General features: G+C 41.5%; 1 protein-coding gene across 3 annotated transcripts; it reads right to left on the bottom strand.

The window, feature by feature from the left end:
- Positions 1 to 2,621: 2,621 nt before the first annotated feature.
- On the bottom strand, positions 2,622 to 17,529 carry LOC128301216 (protein prune homolog 2). 3 transcript variants are annotated; one of them, XM_053037584.1, is made up of 5 exons: positions 17,015 to 17,529; positions 15,167 to 16,732; positions 14,989 to 15,099; positions 14,806 to 14,916; positions 2,622 to 2,679 (listed from the first exon to the last, which is right to left on the bottom strand). In XM_053037584.1, exons 1-5 carry the CDS (start codon positions 17,017 to 17,019, stop codon positions 2,655 to 2,657), a joined length of 1,818 nt encoding a protein of 605 aa, XP_052893544.1. In that variant the 5' UTR covers positions 17,020 to 17,529; the 3' UTR covers positions 2,622 to 2,654. The 3 variants fall into 3 exon arrangements, with proteins under 3 accessions (XP_052893544.1, XP_052893546.1, XP_052893545.1); XM_053037586.1 differs by having other exon boundaries at positions 2,627 to 2,679; positions 14,801 to 14,916; XM_053037585.1 differs by lacking the exon at positions 2,622 to 2,679 and having other exon boundaries at positions 13,962 to 14,916.
- Positions 17,530 to 17,555: the final 26 nt, after the last annotated feature.

Raw genomic sequence — 17,555 nt, 5'->3', positions numbered from 1 at the left:
TCAAGAAGTCACAAGCGGCGCGCATTTTATTATGGCAAGGTATTTTGACCGTGGACATCGCAAGGCTATAATCGTCCGAGGGTCCCCATTCGGATGCTGCAGGTTACGGATCGGCCGGAGGTTCGGGTTCGGGTGCGAGATTCAGGCGTTTCCAAGTGCTGCCAATAATGCGTGGGAGACGGACAGCAGAAGAAGCTAACCAGGAAGAAACGTAATCCGCAAATCGCGCATTGAAATCATCCACGACGCTCGAACCAACAACCGTTTGCGGTGGATTGAAGATCGGAGTATTATTCTTTTTCCTGAATCTTCACGGGGTTTATAATTCAACTTGCTCTTTTTTTCCGTCCGCAATTGCACCAAGACTTTGTGGCTAAACTGGCACGTGCGCACAAAGAAACCACACGTGTAATTTGAACACATGTCCGCCAGTACAAGACTTGATAATTGTAGAATACAGATGGAGAACCAAACATATTAGTGACCAATCAAGTAAAAAACACATACAAAATAGAAAGACTTCAACAGGCATGATCAGGCGACGAACCTCTTGTTCGTCTCGCGTGTCATTTTTGAAACGGAAGAGGTTGGATTTTTTTTTTTGTTTAACTATTATTATGTGTATTCATATTTGAAGATAGCGTTGTAAACAATAAACTGTGTTTAAGCCCTTTTTTGAAAATTTGATTTTTGATCATGAAATTTCATGTGCTAGATAGGGTGGTTCAATTTCTCTATTAAACTTTCAACATTTTAAAATAAAGTTAGTAACCCCATAAACATATGAATCGTTTAAGATGTCTGCCCACAACCCATTATGCGATCGCCCGATAGTGAACCGTGCTCCCAAAACAGTCAAATTCAAATGAACCCCCCGGGCAAAGGGAATTAAGCCGATTCACAATTCGATACGAAAACTATTCCTCTTTCGCGTCATCTTCTTCTGCTGGGGACTCTAATTCGAAATTAATATCGTGCCCGGTGGGACCACAATCCCGGTCACAGTTTGTGGTGATAGTGTTTATCGATTTTCGAATCGAAATGGTGAGTCAGAATGGGAAGTCAGTACGCGGATTGGTGAAGGGTCTGGGACAACGTGTAAAATTGAGATCTATAGAGAGTATTCGGTTTCGGAGCGAATCTAACCGGCGAGGTTTACATGCCTGAAACAAATAATTTAAACATGACATACATCTTTTCACCTTGCATATGTCGTGTAACAAATCAATGATAAAAAATGCTTTACAGACACATAAAGTGCGAATGTTTCATATCGAAAAATAATATAAAAGAATCGATTTTTTAACCTCATGTGTCGTCGTTCAAGAGTAAATGTGCTCCCTGGTATGATGTGAGTCGATGCACAGGGAACTGCTGGGCAAGAGTTTCTTGCGTCCTCTGTCTTCTTCAACCGTTCAAAGGCCCTCACTCTGTCCCTTCTTGCTCTTGCCTATTGAAAAAATCTTGTGCCAAGCTCATAAGGAGTGATGTTATTTATTTGTGTTTTTTCCTCCTTTTTCATCCAAACAATCCTCGACCGATCGACCACCACCCTTTACCCGCGGGTGCGTAGCGATTGCGTTTGTTCCATCAAAAGACTTCGATGCGTTTGCCGTGCATGGCGATGAACCTTCCCATACGTGAAGTGGCCATCCCATACATGCGCGTACGGCATCGTGTCCAAAAGTGTGCGGGAGCACCACGGGAACGGAGAGGACTTATCAACATCATCAACGTCCTCCACCGAGGCCAGGCACGGTGGGAGGACACAATGCATGGAGAAACGATCTTAATACGCTTCCTTCTCTTGTATGCGTTTCGTCAGCGGCCAACGACGGAAAAAACCGTCGCGAAGCCGTCGATCTCTCTTTGTGACTCTCCGCGCTGAAATCACGATCCACAACACCGCAAGTGTTGGCTCTGGCACGCACTCTAACTGCACAGCCGCGCGTTCGCGCACCAATACTGCGGCCCACCAACACACTGGGATGCTGCGAATCCAACATGGCTTCCGCGAACAACGCGAGATTTTGAACGAAGGGCTTTCGGCGCGCTGCACTGGTATGTGTGAGGTGCGTTCGTTACACCACCGATTGTGCCGCTGTTTCCCTCTTATGCTTGCCTTAATTATATGTATGTGAACGATCATTTGTTGTTTTCCTTTTTTTATGGAGGTGTAATAAATAAATGTATGTATGGTGCGTACATTGGGGATAATGGATAGGGAGAAACAACGATGATTTCCAGAAGCTGGTGACTGTGGCGGCATAAGGGGGCTCCATAAGAAGGGTGATGAGATTGGAACTTCCTCGTAAGATACAGCAGCAGATCAAGATAATGTATTTTTAAATATCTGATGAAGCACTTACAACTAGGTAAAGACAAATACATAAAAACGAGCTAACTTATATTGAAAAAAATCGCTCGAATGTAGCTAAAATTCAGGAACTAAAAGATTATTTTTAAAATTAAATTAAAATGTCATTACCCCATCATTTCATTTCACGTAAAAGTTATATAATAATAAAAAACTATAATTTAATCAAAATATATAGAAATATGCATGCAAAACTACTTTGAAATTTCATTTTATCCACTTACTTCACAGTGTTGAAACATACCTTATGCAGTGTTGTCTTTACAGCTTCAACTTCTTAGCAACTCCGACGCATTCGTGACCTGTCACCGGTGCAACATAAAGCGAAATAAAAACACTGAACATTAAAAGGGATTCTCCTGTAGCTTCACGCGACCGAAAACCCCGAACACGTACAATCAACCAGGACACTATCGCCCGTTCACCTACCTCGCTCCATCAAGCCATTCCACCAGAAAACAAACAAAGAACGAGATAAAGTGAAACATTAACGAAAAACAGACTCAAAAAACACAGAAAAACTCCCTTATGAAGCGACAGCAAACTAAAACAAAACCAAAATGAACACAAACTACGAAATGCAGCGAAACAAACGAGCAGCAGATAGCAGTGTTGTGTATGAAAATGGTTCGAGTGCATTGTTGGGTTCCTCCGCAATCAGCATGAGTAAATGGAAAGTGAACCGAAAACCCAAAACGAGCGCAGGAAAAAATGCCATTCTGCCGCTGTACTCCCCAAAATCGGAGATGATAAAAAAAATCCTCCCCGGGAAGGAACCCGTGGCCCACCACCATTACCAACTGCGGCAGACTCCAAAACGAGAGCCAAAGAATGATCGTGTGCAGGAGTGAGTGAATCGTCCCAAAAGGACTACGATGAAACTTCTTCACCTTTTGTCTTCGCTCCCTTTCGTTTCGCTTTACTCCTTTTTGGAAAGTGTGCTGTGTGTTGGCAGTAAAAAGCCCTTACAATTTTTACTACGGCCATGGGAAACAGGATGCCTGTAAGGTGAAGACGTGATTATAAAAAATCCACATACACATACACACACACGCATATGTAACTCAAGGGAAACGGGCCAAAACAAAGCCACAGAGAACATTGCATTTCGTGAATGATTAAAGACAAAAGATAATGAGTTATCTGTCCGGCGGGGATGGAAAAACGTTCCAAATGGCTTTAACGGCCGGGGCCTGCGGGTCCTGGCGCTCACAGCCCTGCATCATCTTTTCCATTCCCTTGATGGTGGCACGCTCGAAGAAAAGGATGCAGCATTATGAAGCAGTACGCGGACAATACGGTGGGTGAAGTAACTGACAACAACTGGCCAACAAGCTACAACCGTTTTTCGAACCGGTATGGGAGGACTTGTAAGGAGTTGTTTCGTGCGGCTCGTGAAGAAATCCGGAGAGAATGTAAAAACGCTGTTGCTCTGTCTTCACTTGTCCCGCGTTGCAGGCACAGGACATGATGTTGAGTGCAGCCGCAATCGATGGGTTTTGGAGGAATGTTAAATAAATGAAAGGCAAAAATGTTTTAACCATGCAATAAACTGTTCGATCAATGGTTTCGTCGAAACACTTTCTCTCGGGGAAATTCGATCACTTTTTCTTGATAAAATTCTTGATCAGTGTTGCTTGAAAGTGTATAACATCCGCTTTGAAGATAAAAAAATATTACCAACAAAACTTGCGACATGTTGATATCTCGAGTGTTGGAAAATAGCCAAGCATGAATTTTTATATTATTTTTGTATCATAAAACTTCATAATAAAGTACATTAATTTAAAAAAAGTACATCCAAGATATCTCATTTCAAATATTTGATCCCCATTAAAGTGCAAAAGCAAATCACCCTCTTGAAATACAATTCATGCAACGATCGCCGATGTTCGGCGAGATACATGTTATGCATCCTTACCGGCGCTGCGCAAGTTGCGCAACCGAATTGTACCACCGTAAGCGTAAGTCGAAAGTTAGCGTAGGCGAGGACACCTTTCGGTTTCCGAGCTCTAGTTTCGTACGGGTTTCGTCGTTCGTTTGTCTTGTTGCTTAAGTTATTCATTTTATCTCGTCTTTTATACACTGTCGGCCACCACCACCAGGATACAGCGTTGGGCATTAATTCTTTCAATCTTTTCCACAAATTTCGGCATCCTGTTCCTCGATTAATGGAGGTTTGCGATATGCGCGGCACCGGATCCTTTACGCTTTTTATTGCATCCATCACTTTTGTTAGCTTTTGCATATTTTCGAACTCTTCGCTTCTTTTGCTTTATTACGTTTTCATTTGTGGCACGTACACCCGTATTGCTGAGCGGCCAGTATAAAAACAATCTGCCAAAAGGAGAATTACTCATCGGAAGTTAAAATGAGCAAATATTTTTAAATCATAAAACATAAAAAAGCAAACTTTACCGTAGAATTCCAGTGCCATTAATCGGCAAATTGGAGAGTGAGTAGGACGCCACCATCAAAAATGTTTAATAAAAAGCATCTATGCGTTGGAATTAAAACGTTAATTAAGCGAAAAAACGATAAATCCTTCCGAAACCTGCCCGATTCAAATAAAGTGACGAATCAGTCATAAAGAAGTAACCGATTACAATGCAATAAACCATTGCCTTTCATACCAGCATTTGTTGCAAACGTCAAGAAAAAGTTAATAAATCTTAAGCAAGGGATCTTCATAAACGAAGTAAGACAATAATTACCTTAAGCTAACCCAACGCAGCGGGCATGCGTTTATTGCAGGCGCAGGTTATAAAGCCACATTTGCACATTTTATATCGACAACTCCGGCAAACGAAAACGCCACGCTAATTGACTCAATTTCCTCATAAGCTTGGTCACTGGAACAGGTTCCTTCGGTGGCCGCATTGTACCGGCGACAACCCGACGACGTTCTGGTTACGTTTGAAGTTTACGCAACCATTTTCTCCGCACCATTTCACCGATAAATGATACGTGATTCATGTGCTATGGCATCCCCCGGCACACGGGCACATATCGTAAAGGTGCCTTTAAGGTGCCGTTTCGCTTCCAAAAGCCACATACGTGCCCGATTGCTCTGGATAGTCCCGGATTTTGCTGCTAGCGGGTTGATTTTATTGTGTTTGCGTGTTGCTGCTCGCAACGCTCAAAGAAAAGCTGAAAAATCTTTCATTCTGTTGAGAAAGGTACCGCCTGTACCAATCGTTTCACGAATCGCGTAAATAAATATTCATTAAAGAAGAGACAAGCTGTTATGGGTCTTAAGTTCTGCTCTAAATACAAGCTTTAGTGGTCACTCCGTGCGGTAAACATATAAACTACTAAAACTTATTCCAGACAGAATCTTCACTAATTATAAATGTCATAAATTGTTTCCAACTTGAAAGAGTATCTGTAGCGCTAGTATCTCTGATACATTTTCACTTTAATTAGCACAATAAGTGCATATTTTAAACGAACAAACTTAACTCGACTCGTTCACCTCAAGCCGGCCATTTTCACGATTTCCATTAAACCATCATTTCATTCATGCACTTCATTCATTTCTAGAAACTTGTTTTTGTGTTCTCTTTCTCGTCCTGCATAATACAATCGTAACATTTGCACTGCAACGAGGCGAATAAGCGCCATCGTTTACGGTGTGTGTCGGGAGTAAATTTGGAATTGTTCCTTTTTCCATCCCATTTTTCTAACCTCAACCGGATCCAGCGCAAACCGTACGCGCGCAAACAGGCAAATGACAAGCGCACGAGCACGATGAATTAGTGCAATCGGGCGTGAAGCAAGTTTGTGCTTTTCCTAGGCAGCTTTTACACCATTCCAGGGCAACGGAGGAGGAAATAAATCTCCTTTCTAGGTTTGCAGGTTTCATTTATCTAACCGAAGCGCTGATAGCTTGTGAAAGGTTTTATTTATTTGTGTTTTTTTCTCCCTCTTTTACTCTTTTGGCTCCAGTTGGCACGAGACACAACAGCATCATCGCTAAAACTAAAAGCTTACAGCCGCGGTTGATTGGTACACGCTTCTGCGTGCGACAGCGATAACGCTGTATAAGGCAGACCCTAGCCTAGCCAAAGTAGGATTCCAACCCACACAAGGAACGCACTGCTTACGTTTAACGCTGATTAGACTCATTATAGTACGCGGTACCGTGATGGCAAGATGTTCACGATGGAACGCATTTTTAAATAATTATGTACGTAATATACCCTTATAGTGTTTTACTATATTTCTTTCTGTGATCACAGTGTTGTTACGATATGCATTTGTGCACCATGAATTTAAGAGGCAATGGGCCCGTGACACGTGCTACGTCTTTCTGATAAGCGACACACACATTTTAATTTATTTCCATCGATCCAACGGAAATTTTTTTCACCAAAGTTCACTATTCCAACCAACAGCGATCTTTGCTGAGAATAAATAGCTCAATCTGGGTGATCGCGAATGGTTCACACCCTATTGAAGTGATGTATCAGTCAATCAATGTAAAACCAAAACAGTTGAGATGAGAAGAATTTGAAACTCTTGTAGGAATTCTTAAGCATCGACAAGTTTCTTTGAAGTTATAGAACTGCTGCTATCGCCTAATTTCGTAACAAAACATTCTGCGCATCATACTTGCATTGTGTTTTAGAAGTAATTATCACACTTGCAATTTAAACGTAGTTCGAAGTTCATTCTCAGAAGAAACTAGATAAACATATCAGTTTAATTTAAAAATCTCAATCATTGAGCTACTCTTTAGCGGTTTTTAACAAATCTAACCGACAAAAAGGACACGAAGTCCTCTAACCGATTTCAAGAGCAATTTTTTACAAATTGGAATAATGCTTAACGGAAATTTGTGCTTCCAGCTCAGCACAAATGGATGAAAAATGCCATAAAAAAAACCAATGTATTTAAATTAATCATTTCTTCTCTTCACTCTGTATGCATTCAGCGTTTAGCTGGTTTAGTAGCCCTTTCGCAAACTGTCCGTTAATAATCCGATCTTCACTGACCAACAGTGACACTGGGCAGGCAGCTGCAGAAAGGACGCCCGTTTTAGCCGTTGGCAGTTAGAAAGCAAGGAAGTGAAGATTTTTCGCTGCAGTGGCCCGCACAGAACGGACTTTCCCACGATTAGAACAGACCAAACATTAGCATGAAAAATTAAAATTCTGTGTCTTGACAACAGCACAAAAAAAAGCCCCGAACTCACACACTACCCCAACCGAAGCATCCCGCGGAAAGACACAAACCGTCACAAGCCGTCCAAGAATAACCCGTTTGACCGGTACATTCCCATGGACGAAGGATGCGTCCTGTTTGTCCATTCGCACCGGTCATCGTTGCCGATCGCACCTTCCAAATGTCCAGCTGCTTGACCGTTGCTCAGTCCTTAATCTTACGTACTACCGCATCCTCTTAACTACCGTCCATTGCCGGAGGGTCATCTTACGCAAGAGGGACAGTTATGCCAGGAAAAAAAACCATCAACAGCCAAACGTGCTCGAATGGAAGATTACGCACCCGGAGCTCAGTGACTGACCAGTGTCCAGGGAGTTAACCCTTCACAAGACAGGATTCTGCTTTATCCGTCAACAGGCGCTTCCTATTCTTTCCCTTTCGCCAGCGTGTCCATCGGGACGGAAGGCTTCAGCCGGCCGCTGCATTACCCTACCGGAAAGGAGGAACTAAAAAAAATCTTCCCCTTCCGTTTATTGCTACACCGATTCATGCCCACCGGGAAGGCGTTGTCCACTGCGAAACGAAATGGACAGTAAAAGGATCGGTTTTGCTTAACGTGTCAGTTTCTATCATAGAGCCGATTGTGTGTGTGTTTTTTTTTCTTCACATTCATGGTCATCCTTGGACATTCGGTAAGATTGATATCCTCGCTACCGTGCCGTATCGGACATGGAAGAGCAACATTCCAAGAAGGGTTGAAGCCATCAGGGTGCGATTTCTGCACAAATAACACAACCTAAAATAAGGAATGGAATCAGCTGAATACTTCCTTCTTTATTTTTTTTGGTTTACACTAAGCACTTCCATTTATTACCACAGGCCGAGGCAATTTATACATTCTTTCTCGCTACCGAATAGACGGGAAACAGTAATGATCAACATACCCTTTCCCGTATGGCGCTAGTACCTTCGAAACTCGTTTGACACCCTTTTCCCCCTTTCGTTATCGTATGCGGAAGATTCGTTAGAAGTTCATTCGGGTTTAGACGAGGAAATTGCACAAAGCCTAACCCTTTTCCCTTACGTCTTAAGATTTGTTTGACCATGCACGTGTAATCCATCTTTTCTTTATAGCCGAAAAAACAGCAAAAAGCGATAGAAATTGGATGAAGAATTGAACAAAAAAATACGATCTTAACTATAAAATAACAATGCATCTCGCCGGCCGGACAAAAGGAGAGTTTTCATTACGCGTGCGCCTAGCGAAGACAGAAAGCACATTCTAGCTGGCTGAAGGTGTCGTAATTAAGCGCAAGCAAGAATTCGAACATTTTGGAATCACGCTGGAATGTTTTATGATCGTTCCCCTCGGTGTGTTGCAAAAATAAGACTGTTGTTGAATGGGGATGGGATTTTTTTGCGGATGTTCTGTCTCGTATCGGTATTCCCTCACGGACGTAATTAAAATCGTTCATATAAGGTGACCAATGGGTATTCATTAAGGAGCAGCAAGCAACAACAAATGAAGCTATTAAGGGACGTTCCAGAGACAATGGCAGGAATTTTATATATCAACAGAGTTGGATGGGGCATTACTACAAGCTTGTAATTACTATTGCAATACAAACTACTTACATACATCCATGGTACCTCTGATAGATGCTCCATTGCATCAAATATTGCAATATGAAACTTAAAATGTATAACATCGATTATTCTTAAGGCAAATTATAAGCTAACATGTCACCAGAACAAATAGCTTGTTAACAACTACACTAATATTTAAAATGAAATCACCATTATTTTCAAGCAATTTTAAGAATAATATGCTAGAAGATTACACTATTATGGTTTTTTTCTTCTACTGATTGTACGTTAAATAAATAAAAGATAAACGATTCCGTTTAAGGGCTAGTTTCAATATCAATAAAAATAAGAATTATAAACTAGAATAGAGATATAGATTTATAAATGTTTGATTAGTTGGAGACTATAATTTGGAAGAGCAATCCAAATTAACAATCTCATTAAAATTGCTATTCTTAATGAAGAGATAACAAAAAGTGTGTTTAAACCAAATGCAAATTCATAAAATCATAATTATAATTATAATTAATTATAATTCATAAGTCATAAACAAAAATATAAGGCTTTAACAAAAGAGGATAGATGGAAAGTTTTTACTACTTTGTTTTAATAAGTTTAAAAATATGTTAGGTTATTAGTAATACCTCAACTGAGCAACTTAACTGAGTTAAAGATGAGAAATTATTTACCTTATTTAGAACCAAATTATCATCCATGTTAATAGAACCACACCAATATTAACAGTTTCCCACCAATAACGATCTCTATCTAGGACTCCATCAACGTTCTGCAGGTAATGTTAACATCGAGTTTGCAAAGAATAAAATAAATAAATATTTTAAAAGCCTACCCAAAAGCCCGCAATTCAATTTGCAGTTAACCCCAGTCGTCAACCTTCTTTTTCCAGCACGCGTACACATGCTATCCGTGTGTAGCTGTCCGCATTCGGATGGTTGTGTCATTTCAGCCTCCGGATGAATTGCGACGGCTGTAAACAACAATTATCGATGATTTTAAAGAACGAAGCAAAAAAAAAAGTTATGGAAGCCGTCATCGCCTCTTGGGAACGATTCCGCCGGGATAAAACTGTCCGTGCTGCTTATCTCGCGCGCCATTTCTGCACGCGGTTTGCCGTTTTGTGCCGGCATCGTTGGCAGCGCATCGATCATATATCAGGCAGGGACAACGTGCGCAAAAGTAATCGCCACCCTGCGCAATCGCGATGCACTCGCGTCATGTGTGCGCGCGGGCTGATGATTCGCGTTGAACTGCGTGAGAACCACTCGTGTGCGGGGCCACGCATGATCCGACCGCCATGATCGAACCGATCAGCTACGGTGCATGGTACCGCCACATCGATGCCATCGGGCGGTCTGCAAACGAGCGTCCAATTTATCAATGTCCAGCCTGGTTGACTGGCGGAACGAGCAGCTGCGTTTTGCTCATCATCACGAGGATATCAAGCGTTGCTCGGATGTACCCACGCAATAACTTGCTGCGTGTTCCGAGCTTGTGCATGCCAAAACCCTTGACACTATAACAATCAATCGTTCTATTTAATGTAAATAATAATCACCAAACAGCATAACGATGTAATATGTCTTTCAAAGAGAACTTTTTTAGGGTAAGATTGTCAGACTCATGTCGCGTTACAGGCTGCTGTGAACTCAAGCAGCTGTGGCTGTGTGTGTTCAAATTCAATTACGAATATTACACGCAACGATTCTAAATCACCGCATTGTTAGATGGAATCTAGTGAATATAAGTTAAGCCATTTCCCCTATGTAGGATATTCAATAAAATTCGTCTCTAGTGTCAAGCCAGACAAATTCTATCCAGAATTTTGCATATAGACATCTTTTTGGAAACAATAATTAGGCATCAACAATATCAATTGGTGTGATGTGGATCAAATACACATCTTCGACCTGCCTAACATGAAGTGTTTTATATCAAAGAAAAAAAAAATCATTTTAGTGGCACATACACTATTTTTTGCATTCCGCTATCAAACGCTATCAAAATAAACCGGATAAATGTCTATGATGGGCATGGAAGAACTTTATAGTAAAATTATCTTTTATTATAAATAATCCATTATGTTATCAGTAATCCAATGCGTCGTAAGAACTCCGCAGTGCATATGATTATACCACCGTGCAAAATGACCAATCGCGCCCATCAATACTTTGTAGCGACTGATAGCGTCGAGCTTTCGGTCATAAAATTAGTTCCACGTTGTTAAAATTCGAAACGCACCATAAAAATCAATTTGCGTTCCGAACCGCATATCACAGGCATCTTTAATCGGCACGGGTGACCGAACGGTTTATCCTCCCACAGCACCCTCGTGGTGAGATTTGTGCCGCTGTTGTTTTGCTCTCTGCCACGCAAGTGCCGATGCCTCATGTTGAGAGTCTTCATTTATCAAACGTGCCTCATCGTGCCTGCTGTGCGCCACGCTTTTGCACTATAATCAATCTTTAATGGACTTTACTTTGACTATGGACTATGCGGGATTATGATAAGTATAACTTTCAATCGACTGGAAAGATCAATCGTAAGAAATACCTGCTAATGTTAGAAACACCTAACGGATGATGTCCACGGTGGAGTACAGTTAATGCATGCTCAATAAAAAAATAGGGCAACAGGATCCATAACAACATTATGTAGTTATCCTCGTATTTCAATTATGATATATTAACCATTTTCTAAATTAAACGGCATTCTTCCAAAACATAGAAAGACTGACGCTAATATATCACAACTATTTTGCAATCCTTCATGGGCACGATAATACGGCACGAACATAAAGCGAGCGTTCCTGACCAATCTTTGAATATTTGGCTTTTTTTTTGGATGAATAATTTGCATAATCGGTCCAAAAGAGAAGTTCTTTGGTATTCCTTTTCGTGTGCCTTCCAGTTTGAGATGGCCGTTGGGATGTATTTGTGGTACAATAAAGAAGAGAAAATTAAAACGTACCCTAACGATTACGATGCGCTCGATACGATGCTACCGAAACCGCTAGTCAATTTTATAGTATTAACCGTGTTCAATATTAAATCTGTTAAAACGGTAACTCAGTTAAGTACCTTGCAAACATTTTTTTTTAATCGATTGGTATAACCAAAAGGCATTAAAAGCGATTAAGCCAGAACACATTGAAGCATTGTGGCAGAATATTACTATAAGTAAATTGCCTGTAAAGTAAACTTAATCAATAATACCCAAAATATGACTGGACAACAGTATTGAGCGGAATATTACTTTTTACAAACTAAAAATTCACGATGAAATGATTGTAAACTAAATAAAATAAAAAAAAATATGCAAGTAATTAGTTTCGGTGTAACAGACAATTCGTTTTTTTTCCTATGTGTATGAATACATAGTTCTAAGGGAGGAAAGATCTGCGTGAACACTACAATTATGGATGTTTATTTTCACGATTCGATACATAGTCTTGCTCCCATTGAGATCGTAGCACGTATTAGGAGGTAAACTTTGATCGATGGCTCTTTGTTAAATTTCACTAAACTCAAATATCAATCATTGCAAACACAAATCTATGTTTCAGACAAGTTTCACTTAACTTAACTTAAAAAAACATTTTAATATGTAAGAATAAACGGGACGCGTTAACGGTATGAGTCGAGAACATATCGGCCCAATAGCACCATCTGAATGCACCATAGCGACCAAGTAGTATTGCACGGAAATGCTTGATAAACGTACAGTAAGTCAAAATGATAATTGCATTAACAAAAAAACTAGATAGATACACACCGTTAACGAACAGGGACATTAGATCAAAATAAAGTTACCTCCTAAACATCATGTTTTTTTTACAACAGACCATCTTTTTTCACATTTTTGCTCTACTACTCACACTATACGAACATTTAGAATATATAAATGCTGCTTTTCACCGTACTTTGTCACACTCACGTGTGTCCCTAACCCATTGGACTAATTCAAAACCGTTGCACTTTTTGCGAACCTCCTCCAAACGAAGAGTGCAATCTGCTTTAGGATTTTGTTTTATCGATTACTTTTGCCTAAAGGACTAAAATAGCAGTCAATTTACGTTTTGTACTGGACTTTTTTTTCTGAATTTCGAGATTAAACTCTGCTATGCGAAACAGTAGAACAGTTAAGTCCGAATAAGAATGCTTTTCTCCCTCCCCTTACGTAACTGTCTAAATATTGGTCTTTTTCAACAAGTTAATTCAACGACACATAGTTTTCTCTCACCTTACATCAAAGCAGTTCGTTTCCATAATGTATGATACTTCTTGACAAAACCATTCTCTTTGCACCATTTCTCTATCCGCATCGTTAGTTACACATAATATTGTTAAAGGAATTACTAATGAAATCATTGCGGAGAGTTGCGGAAATCTTGCCATAATAAACTAGATACATGCAACGCATACTTCTGCAACGGCGATGACAGTATAACAGTTGACGATTAACCTTGCTGCCCTCCTTCTTGCTTTCCGGGCTTATTTTATTGTTTTTGCATTGCTTTATGTTGTGTTTGCTTACGAAATAATAGTTATTATCGATATTTCTTTTGCCTTACACGTTTGGCTCAAATTTAGGCTACGCCTCGGCAACACATACCAGAGCCCTCGAACACTTCAAGCTAGTTACTCTTACCTCACTAACGATCAGGCAGTTCCATTCCTCAAGGGAACATACATTTTTTTGGTAATGTCTTTTTTGTTTTCCTTGTATATGCGAGTTTATATGACAGAATATTTCGCATTGAAATGTTAGAAACACCGCAAAATAAGTAGAATAATACATGAAACAATAAAGATGCTTTGCGGAAAAATAATCCACTACTTTTCGATCCGTAAACAAAACTGAAATCGGCAAACAATCGTTTGTTTCTTAGGACTTGCTCAGTCTAACATAAAACAAGCCATTCACTACACACTAGTCGAGACCAGTTAAATATATCCCATTCTTTAGGCAGTTCGATATGCGTTTACATTACTATTCACGATAATAATACTCTCCCCCTGTATCTTCTGGATTTACTAACAACCCGCACTAATTCCTGGAACCATAGCGGTAAAGAAACGCGTAAACAATGTTACTCTCGTTTCACTGTCATTTGTCTACTCAAAGGACAAGTTATGGTCGCACACACGGCAGTACCGCCGCGTGCCCATTGTTCGAATTGTATTCTACGTTCGTTTGATTGATTGATAGTGACGTCCATGGCGCTAGCGGCCAGTGTGGACTGAGAATGAAAAGTGCTTTCCATAACTACCAGTGCTGCACTACATTCTACGCAGATTTCGCTCTATTTGGCTACATTCTGACCATATGTGTTGATTCCAACTACATCTTAAAGATATCATTGCTTGTTTCGTCGATTTAGTGCACAAGTCTCAGAAGACGGCACGAACTATTTGCGTCAGCTTACATTTTCCCCATATTCAATATATTCCAAAAAAACACAATCATAAAAACAGATCTTTCTATTCTTTTTCCTCTTTACGGAACCAATGCACAATAAACTCTTCGTGTAGGTGAGGAGTAGAACAAACATACATAAATTAATAAGAACATACCGACCTCCTCCAAACCCGACAAAACATAACCTCCCGAAAGCCATTACCATATAACACGCATTGCAAAATGTCTTACTTTACCGTGCGTTGTAGTTTTTCACCTTGTCTGGTACAGCCGCCTTTTCTACTGGTACCAGCTTGTACAACTCTTCCAACGATGTTACGTACACGAGTTTTCGCCAAAATTTCGAACTGAAATATAGACAATTGTTGAACCAATTGATTAGCAATGAATCGATATAGAACCAAGCTAAAAACAATTACCTAATGAAGGGTCTTGCCATCCATACAACACTTTTTAGCCAAAACGTCGGATGCACCATGTACAGATAGCGAAGGCTTTTTCTTAGTCGACGATCAAGCAACTGGTAACATCTAGAATGAAAGATGAAAAAAGAAGGATTACTCTACAATATGCCACTTCGATATAGCTTAATCTTACTTTTTCAACCAAGGAAACGGAGGAACATTGCCCCGGCTTGAACCACCATGCAGATACACCAACACGTAGTCCTCCGTTACCAGTTGTTCGAGCGTTTTTACCACATATAAAAACAGATTGTTCATCACATAATGGTAATCGGCTCGGGAACGATCCGGCAGATGGCACGCACTGAATACTACGATGGCATTGTGCCCACCCGCCTGCAGATAGCCTCCGTGCGATAGCACACACTTATACGGTTCGATTACCTTCATATCGATCTCGCGCGTTTTCCCATCCGGCAGCGTAATCTTCTGCCAGTTCCGAATATCCCGAGCCTCCTCTCGGGCTGAATACTGCGGCAGAGCAGACGAACGCCCGGGCACCACATCGTGAACATCCGGATCGGCAACCAATGCGGTTGCCTTAGGCGTACCGGGCAGATCGAGAAAGTCTTCATCGATATCCACGTTAAACCCATTATCATCCAATATGGAGGACGATGGGCTGAGCGACACAAGGTTCTGCTGCAGTTCGTCCACGCTCTGGTTCGATAGCGTGTCTTCCATCGAGCTAACGTCATCTACTAGCAGATCGCTCGGCAGTGGAACTTTACGGCGCTGGTGCAAACGTGGCGAGATCGATTTGGAATGTGGCTTGTGCTTCCGCTGCTGTCCACCGGTGGGTGACGGACCGTCTGACTGGGGTGGCGAAGCGTGCAATGCCACTGATTGAAATGTCGGCGTAACGGAAGCCTGAAATAATGAAACATCTTCTTCATCGTATGGTTCCTCGACCTCCGAATCGGTGCTGAAAAAATCCGAACCCATCTCCTCGGTTCCTCGCTGACGGACGGGAGAAACGCTGTTCGGGACATTCTCGGCACCCCTATGGATGGCATTGTTAATAACATCAAGCGTCGAGGTGGCTGTAGCTGTGTTGGATTTATCTTTCGAACCATCGCCCGCTGCTGGCAACCGTTTCGATGGCGAACACTTAGCACGTCTTGCTGGCGTCACCATGGCTACGTGAGAACGCTTCTCATCGGCTACTATCGATCCATTATCTTTTTTCTCCATGGTACGACGATTCGCGTATGGGCTGGCCAGGCGCAATGGTTGTTCGCTCGCCGGTACCACGTCCGGATAGTGATAGTAATTACGCACGGCCGGCTTTCGGCACCCTGCTGTCTCCACTATAAACTCCGACATATCCGACTCGCTTCCCGTCGGTGACATCATCAACGGATGGCTGCTGACGGGCGTCAGTCCGGTCGATGATGTTACTCGAGATGATACAATGGAAGGCGATTTGTTAGCCGACAGTTTATGAATCTCTATCGATTCTGTCGTGGCGCCAGTTGTTGCGTTAGAATCGTTGTGCGATTCTATGCCGTTACCGAGCTCGGAGTCAGATTGGCACAGAGCAAGAAGCGGTTGATTCACCTGTATGCCAGCCGAATCATGGACGGGCGAATAATCCGGAGAGCCTTCCACGTGGAGCGGAGGCGATGATCCGTGCGAGGTCGTGTTGTCCGATATATCCATCCTATTGTCCGAAAGAGGACTATCTTCCAAGCTTTCACTAAAAGAAATCGTTGAAAATGGGAACAATTTATTATGTCGTCAAGGCATGTTTCTGAAGTTGGAAAAATACTTAATATGATTCAATTTGGAATATCTCCTTCCAATTGCTCATATTACTCTGTAAAAACTGTTACATATTCATATCGATACTTTGTATTGTAACTTTTTCGCTTTCATCCCATTATTAAATGTACGTTTCCCCACGGTGACCTGGATGGGGTCCACCTTTTTGCATGAATTAACTGAATTATCCCACACATCAGAGTTCGGTCGTACTTACCTCATCGACAAAGTACGTCGTCGCCACCTACGTATCGATAGTAGAAGTATTTGCTTACGGAAAAGGACGACTCGTCCACCGTTAGCCACTCACAACAAGTACGCTTCAAAGGATCAACCCACACACATACACCGCCACCTACTACTGCAAAAGAACATGGTGTACATGAGCTTCTATCGCGACGGTAGGCAAATGTTCCTTCGATTCTATTGTGCGTCTAAACGATGGTCTGATTCTGAATCCTCCTTTCTTCTGGGCGTTAGTAGGAATCGGAAGTTCTTAATCACGGTAAGCACAAGATGGCACAAGAAGCAAAGCCCTGAAAATGCACTGTTTTCAACCACAACAACGCTACTGGGCAGCTCGATGAATCATTATTGACCTGCACGACGCACGTAAAAAGAGTGCACTAGATACGCTATGACGAACGCAAACCTTTACATTTTCTTTCGAGAATTGCTGAATCTTAATTGATTACACATTGTCCCACGGAACTGCGTGCACTGGACCAGCTTTGCAAACGTACGTACTGCACTTGCAT

Source organism: Anopheles moucheti, chromosome 3, assembly GCF_943734755.1.
Source record: "Anopheles moucheti chromosome 3, idAnoMoucSN_F20_07, whole genome shotgun sequence".
NCBI lineage: Eukaryota > Metazoa > Arthropoda > Insecta > Diptera > Culicidae > Anopheles > Anopheles moucheti.
Note: the sequence above shows the minus strand (reverse complement) of the source record. Positions and strands in the feature narration are given on the sequence as shown.